The sequence below is a fragment of the Ixodes scapularis genome, unplaced genomic scaffold (assembly GCF_016920785.2).
Source record: "Ixodes scapularis isolate PalLabHiFi unplaced genomic scaffold, ASM1692078v2 PGA_scaffold6__148_contigs__length_123643588, whole genome shotgun sequence".
Lineage (NCBI taxonomy): Eukaryota > Metazoa > Arthropoda > Arachnida > Ixodida > Ixodidae > Ixodes > Ixodes scapularis.
In genome coordinates this window covers 104,377,527-104,402,396 of record NW_024609881.1, presented here as the reverse complement: position 1 = coordinate 104,402,396, position 24,870 = coordinate 104,377,527, and the positions used below count along the sequence as shown (strand labels likewise).

At 41.2% G+C, this 24,870-nt stretch overlaps 1 protein-coding gene across 1 annotated transcript in view; it reads right to left on the bottom strand.

Annotated features, from left to right (window-relative positions):
* Positions 1 to 24,206, bottom strand: part of LOC115317008 — a 32,175-nt gene extending 7,969 nt beyond the window's left edge. The window contains exons 1-5 of the mRNA XM_040214565.1: positions 24,009 to 24,206; positions 8,358 to 8,506; positions 7,106 to 7,191; positions 5,920 to 6,024; positions 3,489 to 3,590 (exon numbers count right to left, since the gene is read on the bottom strand). Of these exons, the coding sequence (XP_040070499.1) occupies positions 3,489 to 3,590; positions 5,920 to 6,024; positions 7,106 to 7,191; positions 8,358 to 8,506; positions 24,009 to 24,206 (640 nt within the window). The remainder of the gene's footprint in view (positions 1 to 3,488; positions 3,591 to 5,919; positions 6,025 to 7,105; positions 7,192 to 8,357; positions 8,507 to 24,008) is intronic.
* Between the last annotated feature and the right edge of the window lie 664 nt (positions 24,207 to 24,870).

Sequence of the window (24,870 nt, the reverse complement as noted above, 5' to 3'; positions counted from 1 at the left end):
ATAAAAATGCATTTATTTTTTTATTCATAATTATATAAGAATGATGTACTCTTCATATATCTTCTGAGCAGCTGAGCCCAAGTCATTTAACAACACTCATAAAGAGTTTTTTTGTTTTTTTTTAGATATGGTTTGCTGGTGTTGATTTAGTTTGGTTCTCTCGCAGAGTTAATTGCCATCTCAATTTCTGTTCAACTGCGCATTTTATGTGTTTTCATATTCGCTCATTATTTAAAACTTTGCCCGTTCCTCAGAAAAAGTCGCTGCATAACAGTATCACAAATCCGGATCTCGACATCTGTGTATCGCTCGGTGTTCTGCCGCATGTTAAACGATTTGTTACTCACTAACTAATCCTACATATCATATTTTACACAGTGTGTGCTGAGAGGGGCTCTATATATTTTATTGATTAGTTTAAGTATTATATTTTATTAATTACTTTATGTATACAAAGAAACCACCCAAAACATTCCTACAGTTGCGTTCTGATATACGCTGACCTATACAGTGCATAAAACCGTCATATGGGCTTTTCCACTTGTGCCTTTATAGAAGCGCTATGCGCATTATCGCAGTTTCGGTATTCTCTAAAGACACTATCATAGATGTGCTTTTTAGAGCTCACCTGCGTAGTATTCTTAAACAATTTCCTCCGTTTATTCAACATCATGCAGTATACACGTTCTCGCCGAACTAGTACAAAGCACGGTAGAATAACGACCTTGACAAAAAACGATAGATTACTCTATTTGGTTCTCACCCGCGATCAAGTCCACACAGTTTATTTCGGCATATAAAAGGCTTCCGACAAAATAAACCATAAACTACTTCTACACAAACTTTTTTTGTATGGTGTTTCATCTCTACGCTAAATAAATCGTTTCAGCCTTATCTAAGAAATCACAGAAGCAGTGTGCTAATTTTAAACAGCTTCTCAGAACCTTTTGTCTGGCGCCAATCCAGTGTGGGCTTACTTTTTATTTATTTTTATTGGACATTTTATTTCGTCGATGCATTTGGCGATATTTACGACATTTATTTTTAGAGCGCACTTCTTAGGAGCCCGTTTCTGGCTTGAGTGGCGTCGGCGTAACCACGCGTTGCATTATGAGCGCTCCCATATTGACGCTACACGTGACGTCACGCGTGACGACACGAGGGTAACCAGTGACGTCACGCGGCGCCTAAATTTAGCAGAAATATTTCCCGGCTAAAGTTGGCGGCGGAAATTTCCCCACTAGATTTGGCGGGGAACCTTTCCTGCTAAATTTAGCGGAGAAATTTTACCGTCAAATTTAGCGAAAGAACTTTCCCTCTATATCTAGCGGGAAAACTTCCCCACTAAATCTAGCAAAAAAAAAAAAATTCCCCGCTAAATTTAGCGAAAAAAATTCCCCGCAAAATGTAGCGAAAACGTTTCCCCGCTAAATTTAGCGAAAACATTTTAGTAAAAAAAATTCCCAGCTAAATTTGGCACAAAAATTTTAACCGCTAAATTTAGCGGAAAATTTAGCGAGTATTCTCCGCTAAATGGGAGGGGAGCAGAAGAGTAGGAGGGGAGGGGGAGGAGGGGCATATCCTCCCCTCTGATCCTTCCCCTCTTCCTCAAGAGCTGCGCTCTGACTCGGCATTCCAGAGAATTGTAAACGTCTTTCTTTTTCTTTTTTTTTTTACGATTAACACCGAAAAAGGTGAATGTTGTCGACGAAACTTCGCTGACCTAAATGATACGCGTCTCTCTTTCCGGAGGTGCATAGGGGACAGCGGGGCTTGTGTTGCCGTCTGGACGCCGCGAAGCGTCATGTACTTGGGGGCCAAGTGGGTTAATAGTCCTGTAACGAGCAGCCGCAGACTGTCGCCGCGAAGCGTCGTAAACGCAAGGGGGGGGGGGGGGCTGGGTTAACACGCTACCCAGTGATAGACGCGCCGTCCGAATCCGAATACGAAGTTCCCGCGCGTTGCCGAGCGGCCAACCCGGCGTGAGCGCCGATACTAGGGTGTCTATCTTTGCTAGGGCATCCTCCTCTCCCTCCTTTCTTTTTTTTTTTTTTTGTTCTCGCCGCGTTGCGTGTGCACGCGATCGGATATACGTTGCTCAGTGGCCATTTGAAAATGGCCCCTTTAACATGAACATCGCCAAAGTGGTAACATGTCCTCCAGATTAAAAATGCGCATAATTAATTCCTACCTGTTCAACTATAAATACAGGAATCTAGAAACCATCTCAGCGCGCCATGAGCAAAATAGCTCCTAAGATGTATAATATTTGCTTAACATTCACCCAGAGAAATCTGTAGCATAGTCTTTTTGTGGAAATATTTTAACCTATTATTTAGTTTTTTGTTATAGGAGAGTTGTTAGTACACCGTTCCAATATATCTCCAATTCAAAGTTTTAGGGAACTGTTTTTGCAAGTCCGGTACGGTACCATGGGCCCTCGGGTACGACCTGCGCGTGTGGGTGTCTTCTTCTGTGTTCGCGCATGCGCAGTGCGTACCGCAGGGCCCGTCGTACGGTATCGGATGTGCAAAAACGGTTCCCTAAAACTCCCGAATAACTATACCCGGAAACAATGCGATACAAGCGTAGGTATCGGATTCACCTACTAAAACTCTCTATAAACACTGACAAAGTAAAAACGGCAAAATCTTTTTTTTTTCTTTTTTGCTACGCTCGGTCTCTTTCACGCAATCGCTCACTTTTATCGTGTTTTGTCTGTATTGTGCGTTGTCGCGAACAGACTCAAGGCTTTCGTCGGGCTTTGTCGGGAACGAACTCAAGGCTCACAAGACGCCCAGTCGTCGTCGAAGGTAGGAAGTTCGCGCAAACAGACAACCAAAGAAGCAAACAACTCAAAGTGAAAATTGATTGCATATTTGGCCATTTGTTAAAGACGTTTAACTGTGGTAGCTTCATAAGGTATGTGGTGCCTAGGGCACGATGGACCTTAGTCTTTCAATGTCTGGAGAGACGGGAGGGGAGGGCTTTTAGTTTAGGTGGTGCCTTATGGGACCCCATTGTCCCTTTGTGACGCTGCGTCCCTTCATCACTACCCGGATACAAAGCCTTTAATCTAAATTTTATGGTTTGCCAAGAGAGGGGAAGCTCGCTGTCTTGTCCTTTCCACTCCTCGCTCCGCGCGCTCTTGCAACACCACCTGCTCCTGCTCTTCTTTTCGTGCCTTTTTCAACGCTCTCCGCTGCGAGCGCTTTCTCACATCCCCTACTTCCCGTCCCTGCGCGCTGGTTTTGCAGCGCAGTCAGCAGCGCACTCGGCTTCCACGCCGGCGACCAGTATTCGTTCCCTGGCACCAGCTGCCTTTTATTTCGATATCGTTTAGCCTCACAAATTTAGAGGCCTACACACTACACATTTCGCGCTTATGCGGCTCGTGAGGTTGGTTGGCCCGATAAAGATTTCGCTTTAAAAGATGTGTTGCATCTGAAAGAAATTTATTTGTTTAGTTGAAAGCGACATTTACGTACCTCGTGTGGGCCGTCCATAACCACAGTATATCCGGTAAATTGAGTGACATTGCGTGTTATCCATATTGTTGGATTTTTTACTTGCAACGAAAAGCTCGCAAACTGAAATTGCACATTTTGAACGTGATTAGGAAGTTTAAGCTGTGAAAAACTAAAATGCACGTTCTCGAAACTTGGTAAACTGAGTAGCACAGTGTGAAAGAACCCCGGAGGCTACTTGTCTATTTAACAATGTTACAAAACTGTGTGTATTTTAATGCGAAAGCATTTTCTGTCCCATGGAGCGCAGCCAGCGTTGTCTGGAACCGCAATAAACGGCTCCTAAATACGGCAGGTAAAAAGGCTGCGACGCGTCCCAATTCCAAGAAACGCCCCCCCCCCCCCCCCCCCCTCCCCGCAGACGCACAGACAGAGAAGACCTCTCCACGCCGCTGTGGCCCGCGCGTACGCGCGGCCGCCCCTGTGTCCCCCTTTCGGGTCACATGTCAGGCGTGGCCGGAGGCCCGGAGGGGGGAGGCGAGAGGGAGACTGGGGAATTTCCGCTCCTCACGTGTTCTACACTCTTGTTCCAGCCATGTAAGGCCGCGGAGGAGCGGGGCAAGCTGCCTGCTGTCCTCCGCGGCACGGACAGCTGGGAGCGCTGCTTGTATGAATGCTTTCGTATTCCTACACGTAAGCTGTCTTCTTGGACACGCGTCCTGTCCAAGAAATGGCTACTGCCGATGAGAGGGATTGAAAGAAGGGTGCGAAAGCAGTTACAATATATTTCTGAGGGAGAAATCGAAGACTTAGACTCTGAGCATAAGGTCTGCATGTTTCTCTATTATAATTCTGAGTACAATCTGTAGTCACGCCTAAAGGATATCCTAGTGACCTACTAACTGGTGCCTTGGATCTGCAGCCAGGGTCGTCCTTGTGGCTCATAGTTCCGTCTGTAGAAAACACTATGACGAAGGGTAAAGACACGGGCTCACTGCTTTGTGTACCGCGTGGCAGATCTGGGAATCCCTCTCAAGCATTCATTCAGCGGCATCAAATTTTTATTGGACGCTTGGAGACTCAGGTTAAATGCCACTGGGCAAGGTACAGCGTGACAAGGGGTGGGCATCGAGATGATGCTTTCGGGTCTTCTATACAACGCTGAGGTAATAGTATTGAACTTTGAATGACCATGTTCCAAGGCGGCCAGATGAATCTTTAAAGGTGGTTGACCAGCATAAGGTGTGATGGTCTATAACAATTTTAATATTAGGTAGCATAAAGGTACGGTCCGCATATTGATATCGTATATATAAGTGCTTGATATTAACTCTTTGTGATGCTGCAGTTTCGCTCACACTTCGTTAGAGTTGGACTAGTGTCAATAATCGTCCACGATGACGCGTGGACGATTATTGACGTTCTAAGCTAAGACAGCCCCAGTGCCATATCCGCTTGCGTCCGTTCGGATTTTGGTGCAAGCACGTCTTCTATAAAGCAGCGTTGGAGGTAACGCGTTACAGGTAACGGCGTTACCGGTAACGTTTTACTTCTTTGGTAAATTAATAACGTACTCATTATTTCTCCCCAGTAGTAAGGCGTAGAGTACTTACGTTACCTATTTCAAGGAACGGGCAACGTGGTTATAGTTAGTTGTTACATCTTCATCCCCAAACCTCAAAAAAGCCCACTGAAATTTTTTTCCTGTTTCTATTTGGAAGGAGATCGAGGAGTGGAGCTCCCTAGCGGCCACCTCGGGAACTAACGCTGTGTTGCAATAAACAAACACTCCGACCGCAGTCACTAGTGCATTCGCTGCCATGAAAGACGACGACGCAAGACTCGTGAAAGATATGTAACACTTTTATATTCTTCTAAACGCATCTAGATAGAAGTAATCTGGCCCCCTCTTGCATTCAATGTCATCGAAGTCATTTTGGAAGAAAAAACAACAGCATGTGTGCCTACGCGCGGGCGTGCCGGGCCAGCCGTGTCGTGTAGGCCGCGGGCTCTGGATCGCGCGTGGTCGGCGCGGCGTCCATGTTTGTCTGAATGATTCACAAAACACGCACATCACTTTTCAGTTAACCTGTCTCTTGCGACAATCATGGACTGCAATTTAGGCTTGAATTATATGTAGTCGGCACCGGTTAGAAATTGCTCTAAGTTCTGTAAGTCTCTAAAGAGAAATACTGAAACCATATTGGGGATATGGGCCCAAAAACGAGGACACGAAGACGGGTGGACCACAGGACAGGCCGCCCTTATGCGCTGAGCCACCCACGTCCTGTCCTGCATGCTATCCCTCATCCTGTCCTCATTTTTGTTTCCCTACATCTTCATTGTGAATCAGAGCGAACTAGACAAACTAGCCATCTTGTAACAGAAACCAGTTCAACTCATATTCATATGATGTGTAAACTACATAAGTAAAAGTGTATTGATTACTTACATCTTGACCTTCCGCTTAAGAATGGAGTAATTAAAATTAAACATTCCTTGTAATCCGTAAAAAGAAGTCGGGCATCTTCCTTTTGTATATATGTCCTCTTCGATCCTAAAGAAATAAAATTATTTATTGACTTATATTCCGTTGTATTCAGCAACAGTTCCCGTAAAAAGGTAAGCCAGATTTTTTTTCGTAAATTAGGAAAGTTATATTACAATACTGTAGGCACCCTATGAAACACGTAGGTATTGACTTGGAGAACAGATTAGTAGTGCAGTCTTAACTTGGAGATTAATTCGAGGTAACGTGAGACATAAAATTAATGTATCCATATGCGTGACTGTCTCAGGAAGTTTGCAGCTGTCGGATCATATGTGCTTCAGCTTAGTAATGTGGTTTATGTAAATTGGAACTAGAATTCGCACGTCCATATACAGGGTCCGATCGAGAAAAGTAAACCCTACTTTTCGGCCTGCGTAAAAACACTAAGCGTCGCAGAACGCTCAAACTCCGCCAGAATGTTACCCTAGCGGTCCAAGCAAGATGCTAAAGTTTCAGCCCCATCCGATAACTTAATCAAAAGTTATAAGTGACTTCTTGAAATTTCAATGGGAAAATGGCCGCCGACGGAGTTTTCGAACACATGGGGCTCTATGACACCAGAGACCGAAAACGGGCGAAAATTGGCTCAATTTTCAGGAAATCACTTATAACTTTAGATTACGTTATCGGATTTGGCTGAAACTTTGGCATCTTGCTTGGACCGCTAGGGTTACATTCTGGCGGAGTTTGAGCGTTCTGCGATGCGCAGTTTTTTTTACGCGGGCCGAAAAGTAGGGTTTACTTTTCTCGATCGGACCCTGTATATCTCTCAACAGGACGCCCAGATCGATTTAGCCAGCATGACAAGTTACACCTATCAAACTGCGCGACAGCGAGCGAGCACGATAAGGTACTTTCTGTCCATGTTAGTTGTACAGTTTTTTTCAACGAACAATTTTACTAAGTGTGTTTCGCACACAATAACGCTATTGACTTTTTGGTTATTTCAGCCATTAAACTACCAAGGAAAACAAGAAAAGTGTCTAAGTTTCAGTTTGTGACAGCTGCGTCAATGATTGTAGCTGTATGGGCTGTCGAGGCTATCGGAAATCATAGGTGATTCAAAAATTCTTATCGCGTGTATTACCAAATTTTCGTGGAATTTCTAATTCTGAAAGTTCCTTGGTTCTTTGGTCTTCATGAGCCTTCACAATAACCGTGGCCTCCCGCGCACTGTAATAAAAATGCGGGAAAAGCACTGTTCAGTATCAAAGAAAACCCTCCGGCGGGTGAATAACAATTCAGCATACCGATTAAACAATCTAAGTGATGTTTTAAGCAATTGGTAGTTTACGCCACTGCCTGTGTTCTAACGAGCTTATTACAGTGTCAAATTCTAATATACGCTTTTCCCATAAAATGAAACGCAAAACAACACGCAAAGCTCAAGAAATGTTTGTTAATTTTACTTATTTTTTATTTGTACCCAGGAGGCATGAAGGCCTTTTCGAAAACAAATGTACAAAGGTCACAGAATCCAATTAAAGGTCTGGAATATTTCGACAGGGCAGCAAAAAGGTTAGCAAAATAATGTGTATTCCTAAAAGCAAAGCGTTGTGTCTGCACGGAGTTTCGATAAATGCTCATGAAAGGTTGATACCATACAACAGAGCAGACCACATGCAGCAAATCCTTGCAAGAGTTTAAGAATACGTGGTTGCGTGACAATTTGCTGATATTAGCCACTGTTCAGCTGCTTCACTATAAATTAACTCAATTCACCCATGTTTCAGTAGTCAAGTGAAGTAAAGTTCAAGTAGTCTTGCATTCAAAAAGTTATATCAGCGGACATTGAAAGTTAGGGTGTCTTCATATACACTTCTTGTTGGTTTTCTGTCTGCTTTTAATACTTATATTTTCAGTTGCGTCATTCTCAAACGTGTTGCTTCCGGTATTTTAAAACTTAACAAGCTACAAAATTAAACCTGCTGAACCTGTGCTGGTAACGCAAATTTACAAATAATTTGAAATGCCTAGTTTTACATTGTTTTATAAAATATGTTAGCAGTGAATGAAAGCGTGCCTTTTTATTTGAAATAACTTGTATTACTGGGTGTGCTTGATACGCAAGTTTATATCTTGAAACGGATTTTCTTCCGCACGTGTACATGACCGAATTCACGCACCCGCAACATACTTTGAACACGCCCATCCATCTCAAGCTTACATTGTAGCATCCCTCTTTAACCTTTTCTACAAATCTCTGCTGAACTGTGTGAAAAGCATGCTTTGCCGGGACTGTTGGATATCTTTTGAATTTAAGGTGACACCTGATGACAGCAATTCCAAGTAAGTGTAAACAATTATGTGCGAATGCATATACATGCTTCTCTACTTACACACAGTTTCCACGCAGATCGGTATCATGTATTGTCATATCAACCGTCTTAGCTGTATTATTAAACCAGTGGACTTGAATCCGGCAAATGGACCGTGTAGTGTGTGGTGATGTCAAAGCCAAATCTAGTAATCTTATATCTTCCAATACCTGAACAGAGAGGGTTTTTTGAATTATATAATCATAATAATAATATAATAATAATAATAATAATATATTTTATTCCAGCATTTGATTTTTTTCATTATGTTAGACTCGGGTCTGTCGAAGCCAGGGTTAACTTGTGTGACACGACCCAGCGCTGATGTTAGCCAATGTGAGTGGTAGACGGGCGTTCTTGGTATGCTAATAGCAGTCAGTTTAGAAGTTAAAATATATTTCACAAATGGCAGTCAGTATAGATATTTGAAATAATTTACAAATGGCAAAATAAGAAGCAAAGAGGTGATAGCTATAACTACACTATACCATCCTTCATGACAAAGTAATATTTAAACACATGGATAAATTAATGTACACTTTCAAAAAGTAATAAAAGAAAGTAAATGTTTGCAAAAAAAACCCGGATATGTGTATACAGGCATATATCACACAAAGATGCACAAAGGCATATATATATACCCAAATTTAGATCTACAGATGCGTACACGGATACACAAATATACAGTACTTACAACATAGACACGGATAAAGACACAAACAAATGCCTATGTGGATTCAGCACCAACTGAAGAAAGGCCCAAAGAGTTCGAAATGTTATTCGCAAAACAAAAATGCATATGTGGTTTCTAGCACATTTTTTTAGATGCTTTTTTTAAAGATCGTAGAGAATCGAGTTCATCAAAAACGTCTGGTAATTTGTTGAAGATGTCAGGCAGGTAAAATGAACGTATACTCTTTCCGTAGTTGGTGTATATTCGAGGAATTATAACGCGTTCACTATTTCTTATGGAGTGCTGAACAAAATGAGGCGTTTTAAACGGGCTATTCCAATAATGCTTTAGGATAACACATCGTTGAAAAAGAGGCAGAAAACGCGGTAGGCCCACTGATGCGAATATGTCACCGTCCTGTATTAATTTGGAATCATAGGCAACAATTTTGGCGATGCTCTTAAGAATGACATCTATTTTTGTTCTCCAAAGAGCTGAACAGTTGGCGAAGATTGTAATTTCGTATCGCAGAGCTCCATAGGTGGAAGCATTAACGATTATTTTTCTGACGGAGATTGGGAGGAAGGTTTTGATGAGTTATAATAAACATGGTACATTTCGTAGTCTCTTAGCCAAATAATCCAAGTGTGTTTTCCATGTTAAATCGCTATCGAAATAAACGCCCACGTATTTTACTGTATTTACGCATGGCATAGGTGTACAGCTGTAAGAGACACAAGACGATGAATGAAGTATAAAAGGCATTTCTATGCATGTCCGCTTGAGTGGGTTACGGAAACAGACAAGTTTTGTTTTTTGCAGATTCAGAGATATTCGATTTGCTTCAAACCAGTTCATGACTCTTGTAGAATTTATTTGTAGCATGTTGATTGCACAGCGCAGGCTGATATGAGTAGATAGCAACAATGTGTCATCTGCATATTGGTAAACTGTACATCCTGATGTTGATCGGGCGAGATCGTTCACGTAAAGATTAAACAGCAAGGGGGACAGGACCGAGCCTTGTGGTACTCCCTTCTGTAGGCCTACTTTGGCGCTTGTTTTGTTGGAAACCAATACTTGTTGCCGATCTGTCAGTCAGAAAGTTTTGGAGCAACGAAAAAAATGGACCCCGAAATCCGTAATTGCAAAGTTTCTCCAGCAGTATTCGGTGATCGATAGAACCAAACGGTTTTGACACATCAAGGAAGAGTGAGCACGTAAACTGATTATTGTCGAATGAGGAGTGTAAAGTATCAGACATATCCTCAAGTGCCGAGATGGTGCTGCAGCCTACGATAAAGCCGTATTGGTTAGGTGATAGAATATTGTATTCGTCAAGGAAGGCGCTCATTGTTTTAAAAATTTGTTTTTCGAGAACCAACGCCAAACAAGGAAGAATAGATATGGGACGATAGTTTTTTACAATGTCACGTGCACCATTTTTATAAAGAGGTCTGACAATTGCGCTTTTGAAATTTTTGGAGAAAACCGCGGTGTCTATAATTCCGTTTAGTATGTGGGAAAGAACGCGTTTTAAGACATTAAAATTGCAAAGCAAGTCGCTAAGTTTAGTATTATCTATACCAGGAGACTTACGAGGCCTAAAGCTAAACAACAACATATGAAGATCTTGTTCAGTCATGTTTGGGAGAAAGGCAGAATTTGGGCAGGGTTTTTCCAGATTTACCGCGGAAACATTTACATCGTCAGATATGCCGAAGATTGAAACAAAAAAACTATTGAAATTATCCGCCACAGAAAGCATATTGGAATTAAATATTTTTTTCAATAACTTCATCGATAGAGTTTCGCGTATTGCCGCCTTTTACTTCATTCACAAGAGACCAGGTTTTTGCAATGTTAGAACGTGCGTCGAAGAACTTACGTTGGTAGTGTTTCCGTTTCGCATAGCGTATGAGAGCGGTTACTCGATTTCTCTGGCTTGCGTATTGTAATTTTATATCTTGGGAATTTGGTGACCGGCGATAACGCGCCCATAAGATATCTTTAAGTTTAATTTCCGACATAATATCTGCTGTCAACCAGAGATGTTGCGGTCTTCGTTTTTCTGTCTTAATGACTTTTATACTCTTCTCCGTAAAATGCGCAAATGCATCAACTAACTTTGTGTAGGCAGTCTGACAGTTCGTGATGGTTACTAACTGTTCTTAATCATATGAGGATATTAACTTGTCAAAAACGTGACTGTCGATAATAGCAATCTGGTTTGAAGGCTTCTTGTTTTCTTCCGATACAATACCACAGTCTATTTGGCATGCCGCGAAATAATGATCAGCCAGCTTTTGTGAGATGACTGCGGATTTCACAGACGCCCCTGAACTCCTGATGTCAATATGATCGAGGCAAGAAAAAACACGTTTTCCGCTTGTGAACTCTTCTCTCGTTGGTACGTTTATAATGGGAAAATACCGTGGTTAGAAAGAAGCCTAAGGTAGTCACATACGTTCGATCTTGTGGATTTAAGTATGTCAATATTGAAATCGCCCACAAGGCAAATGACCTCACTCTGGCCGACGTTAGCGATGTTTGCGTCAAGCTCATCTAGAAATGATTTAACATTGCTTGATGGAGGTCTATAAAACGCCAGAACCAATGTTGAAATTTGGCTATCGCACATTTTTATGGATAAGTACTCAGCGTGATTGAACGAGAACTTTAACTCAGCACAAGACCATCTCTCTTTAACGTAAATGGCTATGCTACCTCCGCGAGACGAGTCACGTGTACTAAAAAAGGACCGATATTTACACAAAGAAAATAGTTCCTTGTATGTATCATGTACGTTTATCTCAGTTAAAACAAAAACATCCACGATGTGTTTAATGTTACGAATAACAACTTGGAACTCGTCCCAGTAGTTCTTGATGCTCCTAATATTTACATGTACTATCGTTACTGCTCTATTTACGAGTGGAAAAATTGCTTAGCGAAGAAAGATCAGTAAATCGTCGAGAATCCTTCATATAGGAACAGCAAGGAGGTTCGCGATCAAACAATTTTCTCAAGGTCAACAGCCTTAGAGACACGCACGGGAATGGAACCTTCAGCTATTTTTGCGAATATTGTACCATTTTTAACCCACACAAAAGTATATCCTTTTTCTTTGCCCTTTGATCTCGCTTGCCAGAAAAGCTCTCTGTTTGCCTTAGTGAGGTTTTCATTAAAATATATTTTTTGCGGGCATTCTACATTAGAAAGCGAGCGGAGTTTTTTTACGGGTACTCATCCATTTTTGTCTGATATCAGTAAAGGCGAATAGAACTAGGATAGGTGGGGTTGAGTCAGGCTTGGCCCGGGGGCGGTGGACATCAAGTATCTCGCTAGCCTGACAATTATGCAAGTCTACTTTGACTGACAGGCCCTTCAGAATGGCACCCAAATCCTCGTTCGGAGCACAGGCAATTCCAGAAATTTCCATTATCTTGTTCTTTTTCATTTATGTCGGACTACAGTCGCTGTATCAACAATGCTTGATCAGATACTGTCGACTGCAGAGAGCTAACTTCCGACCTCAGTAACTTAACTTCACTTTCATTGGAGCTGACACGTGCAAGAATTGTGTCGTATTGTTGGGATAAGAAGGTTATTGACGTCTGAACAGCTCCTACGGTCTCTTTTAGGGCCTCAACTATTGGTCTCATTGATAATAGGACTTCAACGTTTCATGGTAGATCACTAAGCCTGTCAACACTGTCTTTCAGATTATGCAGAAGATCAAGCTTCTTCTTGACGGCAGCAAGTTGAACCGATATCGTGTTGTCATCATCCTGAGTTATCCACTCTGACTCGGTATCAATGAAACTCAAGTGAGTTTTAGATTTCCTGCATGGGCCACATACCCAGATTTTGCGTCTTGCTTTGCCCATCGTCTTAAATGCAATGTGAGAGCATCGTTGGCCAAGATGACGTACTGGCTGAGGCACTCGGAGCATTTCATGACTCTCCCATCGGTAGGAAGGGGATCAAGACAGGCGCAGCAACTAAGAGACATTTTAACTATAAAAGACGACAAAAAATAAGATATAAAAATTTAACGCCACGCTCTGCAGTTCGTGGTCAACTTAGACTACAGTACACAAACGTATCAGACGCTCACCTGCCGCAAAACAGTGTGTGTGGCAAGGGTATATAAACCGCTGACTAAAGCACAACAGTTCAAGGAAGCTGTCTGTGAAGCACAAAATCCAGGGTGCGGGATTTCGCTGCTCCAGTATGCGGTGTCTGCCACCATCAAGCCAGTATGTCTTGATTACAGCTCTTCACGGCGATGCCGGCGGGTGTAAAACCAGCACAGTCTTCTTGCCCTGCCTGTACAGGACGACAACGTTGAACCCACAGCGAGTGAGGGTGATCGCTCATAGGCTAAGTTGCCGAGTTGAAGCACCGATGACATGAATATGCAGTGGAGTGATTTCTGCCACCATCAAGCCTGTATGTCTTGATTACAGCTATTCACGGCGGTGCCGACGGTTGTAAGACCAGCACAGCCTTCTTGCCCTGCCTGAACAGGACGAGAATGCTGAATCCACAGCGAGTGAGGATGATCGCTCATAGGCTAAGATGCCGAGTTGAAGCAATGAGAACATGGATATGATGTGGAATAGGACCAATGTACAGCACCGCAGCCATCTTGAGCGATGAAGCAGAAGGCCGAAGTCAAAGCGACGATTTGGCTAGAATCCACAATAGTTGAAGACTTCCTCACGTTGGATCCTAACCCGCAACCCCCCTTCGTGTAATACCTGTGGGGGTGGGGGTGCCAAGCCTTCGGCAAACCAGAATTTAGTCGATATATTGCGAAGCAATCGAAAATAACGTCTGTTTCAAGACACTTCTTCTTCTGTATTATTACTATTAATGTAATAATATTGTAATTATAACTAATAATTAATAATGTAATAATAATAATCAATCCATCAATCAATAATTATTAAAGCGTCCAGGAACAACCAATCGGTCTTAGTGCTGGCACACTAAAAAATTAACAAAAACACACATGCAAACACAGATACACACGAGTGCAAAAGGAGAACGTAGTCAACCAGTCTGAGACTAAAAATATTAACAAGTATAAAAAACACGAAAGTCAATAAGTGTAGTTAAAAGTACAAAACATAGACATCACCAAGTGTGAGAGCAAAAAGCAAATATTTGGATATTGTACTGACAAACATCAACTCTACAACTGATCATGCAGCCCTTTCGTGCAAGAGGAAGTTTCGAACAGCATTTGCGAATTCGCTTCCGCACATATCTAGTGTATCAGTGTAACGGCTATAATACTCAGCCGATCCTTGGATTGGGTTTAAGAGGCCAAAATGTCGAGCTATATAGAAAAATGATTGAAGCCGTGTAGGCACACGTGGAACTCTTAGGCTCACTTCGGACAGAAGGCTGGGAGAGGTAATAATAATAATAATAATATTAATATTAATAAAAAGAAAATAATAATAATATTATTATTATTATTAAAAAAAAGGAAAATAATAATAATAATAATAACAATAGTTTATTGCACGAACACAGAACCAGGTACAAACTCGGGTTCATCAAAGCCTACTAGGGCTTGTATGATGAACACCATCTTGATGAGCATGCTGCTCTTGAAGTGAAAGAGAAAAACGCAAATGCTAACAAAATCTGTTTTCGGAGTCACTTAAATGGAAAACAAAGGTAGTTTAATATGATTGCTCACATTATGTGACACAGCATTACCATCAAACCTAATGCAGAGATACACAAAACATGAGAATTTTTTTTTCTCAATCGGTCATGAGATAATAATATAATAATAATATAATTTTATTGCACAGACTTCAATACAATACAGAAAAAGCGGGCCCGTCGAAAGCCAAGATAATAATAATAATAATAATAATAATAATAATAATAATAATATAGCAAAAAAAATTATTTGTGAACGAAGAGCCTAAACAAGGCACAGTGAGTGTCCACGGAAGCCATCATGGGCTTGTGCGGCGAAACCAGCTATATAATCGCAAAAAAATAAAATAGCCAGTTCTAGACTTCAAAAAAATTACTCATAACCAAATTTTTACAGTAGTTCCAACAGGAAACTGAAGCTTCCAATATATGAGCAAAAACCTTTAAGTCGAAAAATCATAAAACGAAACACACACACACTATCTAATTTAAGTCAGAAAATCACAAAAAACACACACGCCATATATAACAATGTTAAAAATATGTCATTTAAGCCAGAAAATTAAAAAAAACACACTCAAGGCGCTAGCGTCAATTTTCACCATCAAATGTAACACAAAAGTTTGCCCAGTTCTTCCGACACGGAATATGTAAATTACTTCCTTTGCTGCCACATAATATAAAAAAATCACGCATAAAGCAGACAAAAAACGCCCTTGTTTAAAAAGTGCTAGCGATAAATACTAATTAAGAAATAATCACAAGGGTTCGTCGGTCATATCAAAATGTCGAAGTGCTTTTCTGAGCTTTTTCCTTGAGGTAAAGTCGCATCAGTTGGGAGTTAGGGAATTAAAAATTTCAGGCACATAGACCGACCGCATGTTCTTACCATAGCGTGTACAGTAAACAGGAACGAGAAACTTTGATATATTTCGGAATTGTCTCATATTCGGACGGATAGTTTTAAAACCATCCTTCCAGTAGTGCCCAAGCACGACTGATTCAAGAAAAACAATTGTAGATTTGGCATGGACAAAGACTAAACGAGATCGTGCTCAGAGAATGCAGCATTAGACTGAACATTCCGCAAGATTCCTTTTAGGATAGTATTTTTCTTGGCCTGCCACAATCCAGTGCATTTGCCAAGTACTGTTACGCCGTATCGGAGTGCATCATAAGCTAATGAGTGAGCTATGAGCTTTCTGAGATTAAGAGGTAAAAACGTCTTCGTATAATATAATAAGCCGGAATTCGCTTCTTAATTTGGAACAATATTATAAATGTTCTGCGTTCCGGAAAATATCTGAATGGAATGTGATTCCTATATAATTCACAGTGTTTGAACAAAAGATAGGGACACAGCGAGGTGTATGCAGTAAGAGATGAATATTTAGGTACACATCTTTAAGGGGGTTGTGAAAACAGATGAGCTTAGTTTCTGAAATATTTATACTCATTATAATATTGGCGAGCCAGTTAATTAGCTCTGAAGCAGAAGCTTGGAGCAAACCCATTGCTCTTACACATGAGATATGGCTCGTCAGCAAAAGAGTATCACCCACACATTGATAAATTGTAGAGGTTAAAACAGTTAAACTCATGTCATTGTCATAAATATTGAATTCTAAAGGTGAAAGAGTTGAACTCTGTAGAACCCCGGCTTGTAAGGAAACATTCGTGCTCTGCATGCAATTGATGGAAACAAGCTGCGATAGACCTTTGAGAAAATTGGTTAACAGAAATAAAAACGGTCCTCGGAAACCGATAGAGAAAAGTTTTTAAGCTAAATAGAATAGAATACCGTGTCAAATGCCCTACTGACATCTAAAAAACTAGCGCAGATAAATAAGTTGTGATCAAAACTAAAATTTAAATAATCTGTGTTCTTCAGGAACAGGGTGTTTCCCACGTCCCGGCACAAAACCATGTTGTGATTGCGATATTATGTTTTATTTTCCGATATAACAAGACATAATTATATAAATATGCGTTTCCAAGATTTGAGCAAGACGCGGAAGAATCAATATTGGTCGGTAGTTCTCAACCCGGTCACGTTTTTTTTTTTTCTTCAAAGGAAGTTTAACAATGGAAAATTTTAACCCTGAAGGAATCATACCCGACTTTATTTTTACGTTGAACATAAGTAGAAGTGCGTCTTGTATGGGTGTAAATCTTCTCTGGAGGTCAGAGAGCTGAATTCCATCATACATTGGTGGTTTTCTAGGTGTCAGATTTGAAAAAATAGACTCCAGTTCAATCATTGTCATGAGTGGAAGAATGCAGAAGTTACTTCGGAGTCGGGTAAAAGGCTGGGTGGTGTTAGGCTTCGTGTGGCTTTGCCTTAAAGAGGCACTGAGGTCGATTTTGAGATCTTCATTTTGTGATGACAACTCAATCTAGACGCTCTAAGCATCACAACAAACCCGAAATTGCAATCGTGCTTAGCTTATTCCCTCGTTAGAAGCGTGTTAAAAACTCGCGACACTTTCTTTTTGAAAATAACTTTCTTCCGAGTAAAGGGGTCGACGAAGGGCGCTTGTCGGCAAGTTGCAAGCGATGGCTTCACCCGCAGAGAGAAAGGGGAGTCTTATCCGAATGTGTATTTATCAGACGCTCTTCAAAGCAAGATATAATAAAATCACTCGGAATCTGCACGTATTGCGGGTGTGTGTGTGTGCGGGGGAGGGGGGGGGGGGTCCTTCCATTGATCCACAGAATGTAGTCTGCGAGAAAAAAGAGTCAACATGTTTTTCGATTGCCCTCAGAAGAATAGGCGGTTTTGTAATATAGGACTTAGTGTATGAGTAAACTAAAGCGCTTTCAACACTATAAGATAAAAACGACCTTTTTCAAAAATGACTTCAGTGCCCCTTTAAAATACGGCGAACTTGTTGAAGGAATTCGCCGTCGCGAGGGAATTGGGTCAAACAAAACTCGCTAAAGGTGTCAGCTTGTAAACCAGGGGATGTGACACCACGTATTTTATAAATCAAGAACCAAAATATAGCAAAGTTGGACTTGAATGCGTTGAACTTTTTTTGAAACTTTTTTGAAAATAATGACGCTAAGCCGAGCGAATCAGTGCGCTTACTCTGGTACGAAGAATTCTGCATTCAGCTCAAAGGGAGGAGTTAGGAGGTGAGCGCCGGATTCGTCTTCATGCTATTTCTTTATGTTGTATGGCAGATAATATATCGTTATTTAACCAACGTAGATTTAAATCTCGTTGTTTGCGAGAAATACCTTTCTTTGAGGATTCTGAAAACCGCTTATACAGCTGCACAAAACGGGGTGAATATCTGAAGATGTAACAGATTTCTGAAAAGCATTCCAGTCGTAATTAGAGACAAAGTAGTCATACATTTGTCAATAAAAATTTTCAACCCAATGAATCTTGTTAGAAACTGAAGTCGACGTATCATGGGGGAATTCTAAATGGCATGCAACAAAATTGTGGTCTGATAATTTGTGAGTAATGACTGCTGCTTTTGTTGTGAAGGATGCCGATCTAAGATTGATGTGGTCAATTGACGCGAATACAATTTTGTTTCCTAAAAGTTCCTTTCTTGTTGGAACAAGGATTGCTGGTTCAATGCCATGATATGCTAGCAGTGTCAGATATTCACAAACTAGAGCAATTGAAGGCTTCAGTAGTCAATATAAAAGTCCCCGACGAGACATAAAGAAAGAGTTGCCGGTAAGGTTTTCAAACTGTTCCGCAGGTCACAAAAAAAAAAACCTGCAGCTTTTCCAGAAGGTGGATTATAATACGTAAGTAGATAGAAACCATAGGCAGAAGTAATTATATGCAAAACTTTTCTCTCAGCTGAGTGGAGCGTTAGCCGAACTTCCGTAAAGGATATGTTGTTCTTAAGCAAGATCGCAATGCCACCTCCGCGCTTATTTTCGCAGGTGCAGAAAGTACTTTTGAATCCTGTTAAAGTGCATAGGCCTACTTCATCATCGTGGATATTAATCTCTGTCAGGACAAAAATATCAGCAATTGGAAGGACAGAAATAATAGCAAGTTGAAATTCATCCCAGTGATTCCGAAAAATACGAATATTCACATGAAATAGAGTAAACATATGACATAAGTGATCTTGAAGGTTTCTATACAGAACTTTTTGCTGGATACAATTAGTCATCGTGGCCTTTGCAATATTATTCAAGGCACCAACGTCAGTGATTCGAATGATTTGAGAGCTTAGGCTTTGTTTTGCAAATATTGGTCCGTGTATCACTCTTACGATTTAAAAAAGAACTTTTCGTTTCCTCTTGATCTTGCTATCCAGAATAGCTATCGGTTTGCTTCTGTGAGGTTGTCATTGAAACATATACTTGGATGGGAATTATCACTAGGCAAAGAGCTGAGGCGTTTACGACAGGTCATCCAGCGTTCTTTGTGCCAGACTGAACTGAATCGAACCAGGATGGGAGGCACAGCGCCAGGTTTAGCCGGGAGGTGGTGAGCAGCCCCTACTTGTGCGGGCTCAAAGCACTCAACGCTTAGTTGTTCGGCTAGGCCAGTCACAATATGTACAATGTTCTCATGAGTCAAGACCGGCACATTTTGTATCTCTAAGTTAGAGAGATGGTGTGCTTGATCTTAGCAATATTGGGCGGATTTTAATGGTTGGATTTCATTGGTTTGCTTTGTTACGAGCGCTTGTAATGAGCTCGTTCACCCTGAAGATCTTTGATGAGTTTTCCTTGTGATTGATTGGACTTCACAAGTGTATCATATTACTTTGAACAGAAATTAAGAGGCGTCTGCACCTCAGTGATGGTGGTTCGCACAAAGTCGACCGTCTCCTTTAGTATTAATAAAGCGTCTACCATGGGGTAGAGTTCGTGAAGAGAACCCATTGCGCATTTCCAGAAAAGTAGGATGTCTAGTTTGTGGTTGGCTCTTGAGAGCTGTGAGCAGAAAGTATCGGGTTCACTTTGATGTGGTGTGAGCTCGCTTTCAGAATTAGATTACATCGGCCCACCTCGGCACCCAAGACAGCACCACTTCTCAATCTTTGAAGCTCTCATACCCTTAAAGGTGCTCTCAGATATACCGGAGCACGTCTCTCCTAGGTGAAACACTTTTGTGCAGTCACCACACTTGATAAAATGGCCGTCTATCGGCACATATTCGGAGCAAATGGCACAAAGCACAGCCACGGTATCTACTTTAACAAGGAAAAAGAAGTTGACGGTAAAGGCGAAAGACTGAATCTAGCCAAAATGTCAATAGAAGAAACAATTACAGCTCACCCGCAAAATAAAACAACAGTTATTGCAGAGTGCGTGACTGGCTGCCTAGCTTCTTAGACACCGGTGGGTGTGTCTGAGGAATCTAGACAACGGACCCAGTGGCCTCCAGATGGGCAGCAGATGTTTGCTTAGATGAAGACGTAGTTGAACCGAGGAAGCGGTGCCGAACGGACACTTGTAGGGCGGCGGCACGGCCGGTTCGAAAAAGAGATGTGATGGTGGCTGGTCGTTTTTTGTGTAACGGGCTTCAACGTTTCTTAAAACATGCCAGGAAAGTAGGGAAAGTATTATTATCACAAATAAAAATAATAATATTAATAATTTAATAAAAAAAATTACAGACGTTTACAAATCTCTGTAATGCGAAACTAAAGCACTGCTTTTGAGGAGGAGGAGGGGAAGGTGTGCCCCTGCTCCTCTTTTGTACCCTCCCCTCCTTCCCCTACCTCCCTCCTCCTCCTCTCCTACTTTCACTAAATTCGTTCATGGGTGACGTGACATGAAGTTGTGACGTCATTTCCCCGCTAAATCTAGCGGGGAAACTGAATTAGTGTCGAAGTCACGTGATGTCAGTTTCCGTTAAATTTAGCGGGAAAACGTTCCCCACTAATGGTACCCGGTAAATTGTTCCGCTAAATTGAGCGGAGAAATTGACGTAACGTGACCTGAACACCAATTCAGTTTCCCCGCTAAAATTATCAGGGAAAATGACGTCACAACGTAGTGATCTTCTCGCTAAATTTAGCGAGAAACTTTCACCGCTAACTTTAGCGAAGAAACGTTCCATAATGCAACGCCCGCAGTTACGCCGACAGCGACGCCGCTCAACCTGGAAACGGACGCCTAAGAGCTGCGCTCTAAAATACCGTTATCTCCAAGTGTATTATCGGGTCTCATCAAACCCAGCAGGGGGTTTGGGGACCATACCCCGCGTTAAAAGTAAAACCAGTCGAAATTCGGAGCCTCATGTGCACAAAAAATACCTTTCATAAGTAAAATCTCGCACGCAAACAATTCCCACACGCAAAAGCTTTGATGAGGGTCACAATTTACAGTGCTACGTTCCCCCCAACGCAGCATTAAAAGTTAAACAGGTCGAAATTCGCAGTCTCACGTGCATAAAAGAAAATACTTCCCACAGGTCATTTTTTTCACCAAGAAAATTACACACAGACAAAAAACAATTAGTTGGAACTTTGCAGTTTTATGTACACACAAGGTAAAAATTACAAGTGATGTTTAGCGAAAAAAAAAAGAAAGATTAGATAGAAATTTATAGTTTCGGAGTCTAACGCGCCAAAAATATATTCTCACATGTGTTGACATTTGGAGCCTAGCGTGCACAGAAAATAGAACACAAGACTTTGTGCAGAGGAGTTGTTACGTTATGTGCAGAGTTGTCAAAAAAACAAAAACAAAAAACGCAATCTTTCATCCACATGAGTTATTACTTTATGTGCCGACTCGTAAAGGAAAAAGAACACATATTCGCGAAGACCCAAAATAATCAGAAGATAAACGAACTACGTATTGGTTTTGGAGGTTCACGAAAGGAAATTGTCATGTGTTCTTTCAATTGTCACATCTATCCGCGTAAAAGACGTGTAAGTGAAAAAAAATGCTCAAACGAGTGTTCGTGCTCGAATATATTATCGGGACATCTCTAGTTCATGTAACACGTGGGAGCCAAAAAACGTACTCACAAATTGGTGTCACTTATGTGAAGGCCAATTTTTTGTTTCTTGTGTGCGAGCGTAACATCACGAAGAGCGATATCTTTGCAGAGTCGTCACACGTATAAATCCTACATGGTCCCATGTCACAGTTCCATTAAAGCATCTACACTTATGCCACGGGGCAGTCCCGAGGAGGTTTCGGAACTGCCTTGGCTACCTCTCAACAGATCACTCACAAGCAAAAGAAGCCCCAGGGGCTCGAAGAACGCCCCTCGACTTAAGAGTTGTGGAAACCGCTGTGGCCAACTCTATGGATACGCTTGCGAACGACCAACAAGAAGATAAGATTCTTAGCCCAGAGAACCTTGCCGACCACATAAGGTGCAAGCAGTGTGCATTCTGGCAAGCCATTGAAAGCAATAGTTGACTCATATTGGTGCGGATCGTTGAAAACCCACCACCATAGATCAAATAGTTGATCATTGTAATCGTCAACCTCAGCCTTACTCTTCACGTGATGGAAACGGCGACAACAAGACTGGTATAAAACTACCTATCTTGGTTTACGTGGCAGGTTAAGCGACTCATGCCACGTTGAAGAAGGTGAAGTGCGGCCTATGCAGGATCATGCTGAGGCGTGAAAAGGAATTGTCAGCTTCCATCCCAGAAAGCACTATGATCTTGTGATGGCCTTTGACAGAGTAGGGCGTTGTACACCCCACACTGTTGGCCGTTACTGCGGTTACAAACAGCTACGTCATTGTTACACAACTGTCGAAGCAGTCGGAGTTCTTGCAAATGCCGAACCAGTGCCAACTTGCCGCCAACCTCACTGTGGAGCTCCTAACCAGTGACAATTCATCCGACTTCGATATATGTGCAGACGGGCAGAAAAAAGGTTGTCCTTAAACACGTACTGTGGTGCAGCACTGACATCTTGCTGAAGAATGTTTGCTAAAGATTAATTGACAAAAGTGTGCACGCCAACACAAGAGCAAGGGAAAGGAAGGCTGGAACTGTGCTAGCAAAATAAATGGCTACCAACTCTGGCCCATACCATCATAGATTTTGCAGGGAATATACTACTCACCAACGACCTTTCATGAGGTCCACGCCTGTTGAAATGGACACACATGTCAACCAGTTAACCTGTACTGTGAAATGTGTCATGTCTTAGTGCGCACATTTTGTTTGAGAACATCTTTCAACGCAGTTTTTACGGTGAATCTACTCATCAGCAATGACATTTCGACGTTTGTGAAAATGGACACACGAGTACAAATGCTGGCGTTAAATTTTTTTTTTCTCACCCCTCAAAACTGCTTGTCTTCACCTTAATTTTTTGGATGTATGCATAGCGCAGAAATGGCAGGAATATAAATAAAAACTGTGTTTACGCTACATAACTAGATAATGACGTCAACGTTTTGACTTTTCCGAAAAGGTTATCTTTCGTTTAAGAATGCAATATCTTAATGGCAAGATTCATGCAGCGTGAGAAGAATTCATTTATCACTCCACATGTACCAGTACAGGATCGCAAGACTGAAGGTCTTTAACGTCATCACGTGGTAGTGATACATGAAGACATGTGGGAACGAACGGAACTAGGAAGGAGTAGGTGTTGGAATTAAACGTTGAATGCTTGCTTCCTGCATCGTCAGTTTCGAGCTTTAGCTATTTGAAGCTCTGAAGCAATAGCACACTTTGATGAGATGAATAAAAAATGATTTAAGATGTAATCAACTGTATTTTTCTTCCTATTTCTAAGCCTAATAACTTTGGATTAGTCTACCTGACTCTCTAGATTTTACTCTAATTTATATTAGGTTGAGGAAAAAGCCGAATCCTAATTGTTTACAAAATATTTTTTTCTCAGTAAAGCTTTGTTGTGTTTAAAATTGTAATCACGGGAAATCCTTATTTGTCATATTTCTACTGATCACTTACTAAAAAATCACAATTAATGATATAGGCAATTTTAAATGTTTAACATATCCCGCACCTGAAAAGTATCTTGACACCCACTCTAAGATATGCAAAAAAGCTAGTGGTCCTGACCTCAATGATGGCAATTTAGGACAAGAATACAAAATATTTAATATACGACAACGCGTACAACGATTGACCGCTAATAAGCGTAAGGCATCGTTCTGGTGTCCTTTTTTATTTATTTTTGTTTATTTTTTGTTTCGGGGTTTTATAACTACGATGATCACTTCTGTTGCAGGGACATTAAACTCAATTGAACATTTGATGTGACGTTTCTATCTAGGCAAAGTAAAGATTTATGTTGCCTTAGTTAATATAGAACTGTAATCCGTGGTCTAGAATAAAATTTTAATTTTAATATAATCTCCAAACACTCACCTGTAAATTTTGATACATACAAAATTGTGCACTGTTGTACGACAGTGGAAGGCTCATTTCTCTTGATATATGAAATTCTGTAGCTTTTTCTCTGCATTTATCAGTTACATACTTAGACGGAACATCTGGAAAGGGGCTGGTGGAATGTACACTGATAAACAACGCTATGCATAGAAAAATAACTTCAAGCAAATTCATTTTCACGGGACTGAAAACCTGACTAAGCTTTTTGAGTCTACTGCTAGCAAACACAGTTCAGCCTAACAACAACAAGATACTAAAGCCGACCTTATATATATTTTCCATGCCCTTTCACTATCCGTTTCTTGACCTGAACTCTTTGGAAGCTCACATATCACACGGGTTGTCCGAAAAGAAAAGGAATAACCTATTGTGTTATGCCCACGGGTAGTTCTTGACGTCAACATAACGACTTCTATAGGAGGGTGACCTTTCGTGTAAGCATGCTATAGTTGAATACCGAAATTTATACAGCGTGCCAAGGGCTAAATTATCACCCCCATGCGCCACAAAACGAAAGGAGCCAGCACCTGGCCTGAAATATGCCAAAGGTTTTATGCATAACCATTTGGACGGGAAAAATGTCTAAGCACTGTATTAATTTTTAGTCTAATTTTACCAAATAGGGTTCGTGTGCCGTGCTCGGATGAACAACGCTAAGGGTAGAAAATACATTTCATCCAGATCTTTTTCAAGTGCTCGAAACGCTTCTAAAATGTCTGAACCGAGAGGTAGCATATTAAGTTTCTAGAAATGTTTTTACATATATACAAACTCTGCGTATTATAACCCTCACAGCAAACTCGACTTTTCTATGTAAATGTAATATCTAAATGCCAAA